The sequence below is a fragment of the Chiloscyllium plagiosum genome, chromosome 18 (genome assembly GCF_004010195.1).
Source record: "Chiloscyllium plagiosum isolate BGI_BamShark_2017 chromosome 18, ASM401019v2, whole genome shotgun sequence".
NCBI classification, from domain to species: domain Eukaryota; kingdom Metazoa; phylum Chordata; class Chondrichthyes; order Orectolobiformes; family Hemiscylliidae; genus Chiloscyllium; species Chiloscyllium plagiosum.
This window is the reverse complement of record NC_057727.1, coordinates 14,812,225-14,822,055: the sequence shown is the minus strand read 5'-3', so window position 1 is coordinate 14,822,055 and position 9,831 is coordinate 14,812,225. Positions and strand designations below refer to the sequence as shown.

At 41.3% G+C, this 9,831-nt stretch overlaps 1 protein-coding gene across 5 annotated transcripts in view; it reads left to right on the top strand.

The window, feature by feature from the left end:
- slc26a6 (solute carrier family 26 member 6) overlaps positions 1 to 9,831 on the top strand; it is a 160,088-nt gene that overhangs the window by 63,351 nt on the left and 86,906 nt on the right. For all 5 annotated transcript variants that reach the window (XM_043707737.1, XM_043707735.1, XM_043707733.1 and 2 more), the window contains one exon: positions 5,056 to 5,244. In XM_043707737.1, coding sequence (XP_043563672.1) covers positions 5,081 to 5,244 — 164 coding nt within the window. In that variant the 5' untranslated portion in view covers positions 5,056 to 5,080. The remainder of the gene's footprint in view (positions 1 to 5,055; positions 5,245 to 9,831) is intronic.

Here is a 9,831-nt window from a genome sequence, read left to right as displayed (position 1 = left end):
CCCTGACTATTGGGGGGTCTATAATACAATCCCAATAATGTGATCATCCCTTTCTTATTTCTCAGTTCACCCAAATAACTTTCCTGGATGTATTTCCGGGAATATCCTCCCTCAGCACAGCTGTAATGCTATCCCTTATCAAAAATGCCACTCCCCCTCCTCTCTTGCCTCCCTTTCTATCCTTCCTGTAGTATTTGTATCCTGGAACATTAAGCTGCCAGTCCTACCCATCCCTGAGCCATGTTTCCATAATTGCTATGATCCCACGTGAGTCTGGAATTTAACCAGGGTCCCTGGTGCTGCGAGGCAACAGTGCTAACCACTGAGCCACCATGCCACCACTGTATCAGTGAAGGAATGGCTGTACAGTTCCAAGTCAGGATGATGACTGGCTTTGAGGGAAACTTGCAAGTGGTGGTGTTCCCCTGCATTTGCTGCATCTCTCCTTTTAGGCAGTAGAGGTCTCAGGTTTGAATGGTGCTGTGAAACAACACTTGGTGTGTTACTGCTATGCATCTTGTAGCTGGTACGCATGGCTGCCACTATGCATTGGCAATGAAGGGAGTGAATGTAGGTGCTAATCAAGTGGGCTGCTTTACCCTGGACGGTGTCCAACTTCTTGACTGTTATTGAACCAGGTAAGTGGACAATGCTCCATCGCACTTCTACTTATGCCTTGTTAAAGCTGGACAAACTTTGGGGAGCCAAAAGAATGAATATTCACTGTAGAACTCCTCACCTTTGATCTACTTCTGCAGACACAGTATTCACATGGCTGCTTTATGGCTATCATAGTCCAATTTCTGATTCATGATAACCCCCACAATATTGATAGTGGGGAATTCAATGATGGCAATGCCATTGAACTTGAAGGAGCGATGACTAGATTTGTTCTTGTTGTAATTGATCATTGTCTGGCACTTGAGTGGCATAAATATTCCTGATGAAGGGCTTTTGTCCGAAATGTTGATTTTCCTGCTCCTCGGATGCTGCCTGATCTGCTGTGCTTTTCCAGCACCACACTCATGACTTGTCACTACCAGCCCAAGTCTGAACCTTCTCCAGGTCTAGCTGCTTGTGAACACGGGCTGCTTCACTTTCTGAGTAGTCACACACAGCTGTGAACATCTTCACTTTTGCCCTTGTGATGTAGGGAATGTCATTGAAGCAACTGAAAATGATTAGGCCTCCGACTTTACCCTCCCAAAACATCTTCAATCATGTCCTGGAGCTGAGATAATTGACTTCCAATAATCACAACCATCTTCCTTTATGCCATGTATGAAACAAACCCACAGAGCATTCTCCCTCCAACCCCAAACCCCTCTCCCCCCCTCTGAATTCCCTGTGTCCCCTCCAGTTTTGATAGAGCTCCTTGGTGCCATATTCAGTCAAATTTTGGCGTGGCATGAAGGGCAGTCACTTTGACCTCCCCTCTGAAGTTCAGCTCTTTTGTCCATTTTGGAGCAAGTCTCTAATGAAATCAGGATGCAAGTGGCCAAGTTGAACCCAATCTGAATGTTAGTGATCAGGTTATTACTTTGGTAGTGTTTTGGACCAGACCGACTCCGCCTCAAAATATTCAGGAGATAGTCTAGACCCCAACTTTTTATTTATTTTAAAGGTAAATGTAAATATGCTGTGTTCCAGATGTAATTCAATTGGCCAAACTATTTGATATTAAGCTAAATGTAATTTATTCATACACTATAGTTAAAATACAACAAAATAGAATAGAATTGACTTAGCTGTATCTCTCCCTGTTACTAATGAACTGTTTCAATATAATAACATCCCATAAACACACACTTGGCAAAGGCAAAGTCAATAAAATAGATTGTCTCACATGCAATTCTAGCAACCCAGGAGGAATAACATCAAGAAAAGACTCAGACAGTGTAGCAGGGAGAGATATACTGCAGTTTCCAAACTCTCCAACAACTGCTGAGAGCTGAAACTCAAAATCCTGGTTCTGTGGGAGCTTGGCTACACCCATTCAGACTGCTTCTATTGTTTCAAATTTTAAAAAAAACCCAAGGCCTCATAAGCTGTTTACTTTATTGATTTGGAGTGTACTAGTGTACCTCTGACTCAGCCTTTCTTCATTTAAAAAAAAACAGGAAAAAATACGCCTCTTAAAGCCATAGAATTGTCGCACAAGTGCCATTAAGAGCACTGCTGATGACCCTTACATTATTTTACTGGTGATCTGGAAATAAACTGATAGTCAATGATTGGCCAGGTTTGATTTGTGATGCCTTTTGTACATAGAATAGAATTGGAAAATTTTCCACACTGTTGGGTAGATGCCAATCTTGTAGCTGCACTGGAATAGCTTGGCTAGGGTGGGTGGCAAATTCTGGAACATGTCTTAAATGTTATGACCAGAATGTTGCCAGTTGTATTTTCAGCTATTTGTGATATCATACGGAGTAAATCCAATTGGTTGATGTTTAGCATCTGTGGTGCTGGGAACTTGAGGAGAAGATTCTAACCTTTGAGGTGCTGCTTGTTATTTAACTGCTATTTAACTGGTACTCTCCAAACAGGATCTTTACCTTCTCGTCCCTGTGTTGCTGGTCTCAATTACTCAGATATTCTTCTCCTTCTCTAATATCCTCACAGGCTAGTTCATGATGTCTCTCACCTGGGCACCAGGCTGCTCTTTTACTAACCATTATCCTTATCCTCATAGACAGAAGGAACATTGAACCAGTTGAAAAGTATCTGTCTTTGCATAATTTCAGCCTTTACCTTAACTGGGCTCCCTGTACTCTGTGCAATATCAGTCACACCAACTTGAATCTTTTCATGAGGTATTGTCTCAATGTGAAGCAGATTGCCCAGATATTGTTACCATCTTTGTACCAAAGCCTCTCCAAATTATACTCCAACTGAATGACTCTGAACTAAAGAGATTTGAGACAGAGATATCTACTGCACACTCTGGACAGCTTCACTGTCACATGTTGTAGTCCAAATGTACAAATTTCACTGTCTTTTTTTTTAGCCTATGTGATTTATAACTACAATTTAGTTTCTTGCATTTCTTTTTCTTCTTCCAATTACCATTCTCACCCTAAGCACTGAACACTGGAAAACGTTTTTTAAGTACTGTATTTGCTGCCTTTAGGTAACATGAAGCATGTATTGGAAACAAAACAACACTTTCTTCTCCGACAACACGAAATTCCTAATTATACCAAATCCCTGATTTTAGCACTCTGTTCACAAGACAATCTGTTCTGGGTCATTCTGGTGTTATGAGGTTATGTTGAGGTTTTTGTCAGTACATTCTGGGATGTGGGTGTTGCTGGCTGGGCCATCATTTGTTGCCCATCACCACTTGCCCTTGAGAAAGTGATGACCAGTTGCCATTTTGACCCACTGCAGTCCATTCAGAGTTGTTATGTCCACAGTGAAGTTAGGAAGGGAGGACCAGGATTTTGCTCTAACAAGGGGTGGCACAGTGGCTCAGTGGTTAGCACTGTTGCCTCACAGCACCAGGGACCCGGGTTCGATTCCAGCCTCAGGCGACTGTCTGTGCGGAGTTTGCACATTCTCACCATGTCTGTGTGGATTTGCTCTGGTTTCCTCCCACAATCCAAAGATATGCAGGTTCGATGGATTGGCCATGAGAAACTGTGCATAGTGTTCAGGGATGTGTAGCTTAGCCATGGGAAATGGAGGGATAGAGTAGGTGGATGGGTCTGGGTGGGATGATCTTTGGTAGGTCAGTGTGGATGTATTTGGCCGGAGAGCCTGTTTCCACACAGTAGGGATTCTATTGTATGTAAAAAAAAACTGAAGGAGCAGTGATGCAGTCCAATAACAATTACTGTTATGGTCTCAATTCCAAGTGTCACTGATGGTGTGTACTATTTGTTCACGCAATGGGACTTAACTATTATGCTATGTCTTATGACCATTCTTACCTTTCAGTGTGTAGTGAATAAAGGAAAAACATAATTTTCTGGAAACAGCAAACATAGGCTTTACAAGGTCACCCAGGCATGCAATCAAACATACCACCAACTACACCCCTTCCCCCCAACCCGTTGGTGTTACTTTCTGTGAAATGGGATAGTTAATAGAGATGATAAAAGTATTGCCTCCTCATGTGGAGAGCCAGCAATAGTTCTGTGTCAACCTCCTTGCTGGGAAGACCCATTGGCGTAATTGATTTAATTCTGTTGAGCTAAGTGACTGAATGGCAAAGACCCCCAGGAGCTGTCACCCCTCAAGAGCCACAAGCTAACCAGCGACTGACAGCTGTTATTTGGTTGGCAGTGCCAGAGGGATTGGCAGCTGCCCCCAGCAAACCACTCGCCAGCAGCCCAGGAAAGACTCAGGTGATTGGAGGTTACAGAGTGGGAATCACGGCAGAGTGAAGGGTGTCAGCAACAAAGAAAGGGGTGGTTCTCAATGGGGTGTCCCACCCCTATGTCTGGTACATCGATCAGCCACTGGGTATCATTGAACCAGCGAACACCTCCAGCCCAGAAGTTTGCAGGAAAACCCCGTGGGTTTAGTTTTCAGGCCTTCTGCAAGGTGGTCCCCTACTGCTGCTGGGTGAATATATCCTGGATGAATATTAATCCACCACTTAAGGACCTCAATTCACAGCAGAGTGTGGTAGGGCTGTCTGTTAATGTGGATCCATCCTGGAAGGAGGTAGGGAGACATCTGGTTAATTGTGCCCCCTCCCCCCCAACCGCCACTCCACCCCCACAGCCAATGCCCTCCACCACACATACCTCTGGGGCGAGGATTAAATTCTACAAGAAATCTATTCAAATAGGTGCTTTGGCACTGCAACAGGTCATTTTGAAGATTTATTTCCCCACTGTGGCAGATGATTTAACAAGATTCAATTTGTGCCAGAAAGCAAACAATTGAAGAGTGTTTGTATGAGGTAAGGAGTAGAGAATCTTTGGATCTCACCATTTCTGTTATAGCATTCTGCTCTTCAGTGTTTGCTGTGTGTGTGGGTGCTGTGTACCTTTCTCCAGTTTCTATTTTCCAATTTTCACTCTGCTCCCGCATTCTTTCCAGGTGAACACCAGACCAGGAATTTTCAATGATTGCCAACGCAGAAGATGAAGCGGATTCCAACTTCCAAATGCGGAAATCCAGCTATCATGTGGAGAGGCAGGTTTTGGATGAGGAGTACTTGGAGGTGGTGGCACAATGGTCAAAGAAATCTGAACTCTCCCTGAAAGATAAACTGAAAGAAAATCTGAGGTAAGTAGCCTTTTTCTTAACTGTTCACAATGTGTTCCAACTCTGTGTCTGCCAAGAAATTTGAGCTCAACAGTTCTCTTTTGATTGAAATTCATCTGTGTGAATGCATTAGAAAGTGTAGCGTTGTACACACAAATATTTTCCAGTATATTGAACATAAAGATGAAATAAAGAAATACCTGCATTTTTGACACCAGGAGTTCCTAAAGTGCTTTATGGCCAATGAATTAGTTTTTGAAATTGAGTCAATGTAGGAACCACAACAGTCAATTTGCACGCAGCAATTTCTCACAATCACACTATGATAATGACCAGATAATCAGTCATGTTGGTTGAGGGATAATGGAAAAAAGATCCTGGCTCTTCTTCAAAAAGATTGCCCTTGATCCACCCTTCAGAAACAGCTGGGGTCTGAGTTTAATCTTTCATCTGAAAGCCAACGCTAATGGCTGAGCATTCCAAACCACTCAGGGAAAGAGGTGAGAGAACAGGCAGAATAGTAAATATGGCCATTAGAAATAGGAGCAGGAGTAGGCTATTCAGTCCCTAGAGTCTGATCTGCCATTCAATAGGATCAGGGCTGATCTGATGCTCCTCAGGTCCACTTCTCTGTCCTTTCCCCAGAACCCTCAATTCCCTGCTGCAATCTATCTATCTCAGCCTTAAATAAAAAAAAGGACTCTGCCCCCACATCTCTCTGTGACAAGGAGTTTCGAAGACTCAATCGTCTGAGGGAAGAAATTCCTCCTCATTTCAGTCTCAGATCAGTGCTCCTTTATTGCGAGACCATGCTCTCTGGTCCTGGACACTTCGTCACCTCAGCATTTACCTTGTCCAGCCCCTTAAGAAAGCTGTATGTTTCAATGAGATTATCTCTCATTCTTCTAAATTCCATTGAGTAGAGTTGAAACCTGTTTAATGTTTGCTCATAAGACAGTCCTTCCATACTGGAGATTATCCTAGTGATCCTTCTCTGAACTGCCTCCAATGAAATAATAGCGTTTCTGAAATCAGTGGACCAAAACTGCTCACAGGACTCCAGATGTGGTCTCACCAGCACTTTGTGCAATTGCAGTAAAGCTTCCCTACTCTTATGCTCCAACCTATTTCAAATAGGGGTGAACATTCCGTTAACCTTCCTGATTACCTGCCGCACCTGTGTTGCAGCTTCCTGCAGTTTTTCTCCATTTAAATAGTGAGGTATGGCATCTGGAGGTGAGCCCAGAATCTGACATCGTTTATTGCCATCCGTAATTCATTTGGCAGCTCAGACACCTGCCAAGAGCCAGTAGAAACTTGCATGTAGCCAATTAAGGGCACAACCTGCTTCCACTCTATGACCCACACAGGACTCTCCTCTCCCATCCACTCCCTGAATCTCTATGGTCACCCTTTGAATGAGCCAGCATCTCTATAGTCAAAAGAACTGTCAACAATTTATTTGCCTGTCAACAATTGAGCAATGGCTGCTTTGGGAATGTATTGGAAGAGGCAGGGGAGGAGGATTGCAAGGTGTTGGTATAAAGTTGGTGAAGGTGTGCCTAGAAATACATTTCTACCGGAGCTTTCACATTTGGCAGCAAGTTGGGAAACTGATTTGATTCAAGGCTGAAGCATCACCGCAGTTTTGAGGGAGTAGTACATTGTCAGAGACATTCTTCAGGGATGGAATTAGGCTGAGGATTGTTCAGGGAGAGAGTATTCTACTGAGCATTCATTCTCACTCAACAGATTAATCACCAATTTATCTAAATGCTTGATGTAAATGAATCGCTTGTTGTGTATATCAACAAAACAGCAAATACACTTTACAAATAGTTGGCTGTAACGTAATTCAGAACTTCCTGAGGTCATGAACAGCATACTTGTTAATGTGTCTTTTTCCTTCTATGAAGATAAAGCACAAATTTTAGAAACCTGAGGCTTGTGGAAATGTAAAGCAGATTCAGACTCATTAACTCACTATGTATCTCAAGCACTTCTTAATAGTGAGAAGTTTGCTTCAGCTAGAACATTCATAGCTGGAGAATTAGTATGGATGTGAATTTATACCTGCACAAAGCAAGATCATCGGTTTTAAATATTGCATGAATGTAAATGAAACCATTTTTCTTTATTTGTCTTTAAAGTCTTGCTGCTAGGTGATTATCAGACTTCTAAATCCAAATAGGTCCTGGCTCAAATTTCAAGAATGTTTCAATTGTTAAAGCCCTTTGGTAATCCAATTATTCTTTCTTGTGATTTGTGGGCACATTTTTAAAATACTGTTGCCTTTTCAATGGGAAATGTTTGATAGAATGGAATAGGGCATAAAATAAAACATATTTCACTTTTCAAAGATTAAGTTTCCTGACATATGTTGAGCTTCATGCTATTCTTTCACCTTCCAGGCCTTTATTGAAACTTAATGCAAGCTGCAGGGTTAAAAGCATCTTTGCCAATGACGCCTTCATTCTGTGAATAAATTTTTAAAATTCGAGGACATATTCTCGAATGAACGGGGAAGAAGGAAATGTTTGTAATTATTTCAACACACTGTACCTTTACCTATAGTCGATCCAGGTGACTGACTAAATAAAATATTTTATAATGCAATCCTTTTTCTTTACATCGTTTCTTAATTAAATCAGTTTCAAAGTTACATTATCTTGGCAGAAAGCATGCAGTGAACAAACAATTCCTACTTGAAGATAAAAATTGAAGGGAGGTTTACCTGACTTATTATTGTTAAACTTCTAGTTTGACTGAAGAGTACCGCGCAGGAGTAGTCAGTAATCCAGCTACTGAGCAAGAACAATGAATCTACATACCCAAAATAAAGCAGAGAAATAGAAATCAGAACTTGGACAGACAGTAAATTGCAGCGGATTCACATGTTATCAGGACTGGAGGGTTTGAGTTATAAGGAGAGGTTGAATAGGTTGGGACTTCTTTCACTAGAGCATATGAGGTTGAGGGGTGACCATATAGAGGTTTATAAAATCATGAGAAGCATGGATAAGGTGAACAGCAAAGGTCTTTTCCCTAGGGTGGGGGGGTTCAAAACCAGGGACTTATTTTTAAGGTGAGAGGGGAGAGATTTAAAATGGACCTGAGGGGCATTTTTTTCCTCACAGGGTGGTTTATATATGGAATGAACCATCAGAGGAAGTGATAGATGCAGGTACAGTTACAAGATTTAAAAGACATTTGGACAGGTACATGAATAGGAAATGTTTGGAAGGTTGTGGGCCAAATGCAGGCACATGGGAGTAGTTTAGTCCGGGGAAAATTGATCAGCATGGATTAGTTTTACCGAAGGGTCTGTTTCCATGCTGTATGACTCTATGACTCAAAGGTGGTATATTATGGTAAATTTTTAATTGTACTGCAAATGACAATGCTGTTTGACTAACATCATGGTAAGTTCTGCCAATCGGGATATAAAGGACTGCTCCTTGGAGAAGCTATGACATTTTCCATGAACTCTCCAGTGACCAAGCAGTGCTTTAGTGATTATTCTTCGTGATAATAGTATATGTTTAAAATATTAATCTGTACTTAGTAAAAGCATAAGTAGTAAGAATAAGAGTTGGTTATTCACCCTTCAAGCCTTTCCTATCATTCAACTCTATGGTTGATGTGACCCAGGCCTCAAATCCTCTTTCATGCTGGCTCATCAGTATGCTGACCTCCCTGACATTTCAAAAATCTATCCACCCCTCTCTTTAAATACTTTCAGTGATCTAGCTCCTACAACGATGCTCTGGGGGAAGATATTCCTTTGCATCTCTGTTTTAACTGAGTGCCCCCTTATTGTGTGATTACGTCTCCAAGTTCGAGATTCCCCACAATAATGGAAACATCTTCTTAACATCTACCCCCTCAGAATCTTGAACGTTTCAGTAAAATTGCTCCTTCTTGAAACTCTAATGAATAAAGTCCTAACCATTTAAGTCATTCTTGATAAGCTAACCCTTCCATCACTGGGATTAACCTAGGACCTTATTTTCAATACCAATTGGTCTCCAATACCAATATATCCTTTCTTTCTTCAATATGGGGAACAAAGGTGTACATGTCTCACAGAGAATTTGGTATATTTCGAAGGTAATGTAACCAGTTATTAAATAGTAAGTAATATATTTTTTGTTAAAATTACACCTTATTTCTGCTTAAAATTAATCAGATGTCTAGCATGTGCATGTGAAGTCATTCTCAAGAAATTCTGCTGTTGCAAATTAACTGGAAGTAATAAAAAGAGTTTTAAGAGGTGTTTGGGTGAGGTCCTAGATTTGTTAGAGAGATGGGTTGCATCTTCACAGCAGAGGATTAAATATTTATATACATTTATTATACATTTATATACTTCTTTACATTTACATAAATGATTTGGATGTGAGCATATTGGTACAGTTAGTAAATTTGCAGATGACACCAAAACTGGAGGTGCAGCGGACAGCGAAGAAGGTTATGTCAGAGTAGATCAGAATCGTGATTAAATGAGCCAATGGGCTGAGGAATGGCAGATGGAGTTTAATTTAGATAAATGCAAGGTGCTCCATTTTGGAAAAACAAATCAGAGCAGAACTTATGCACTTAATGGTA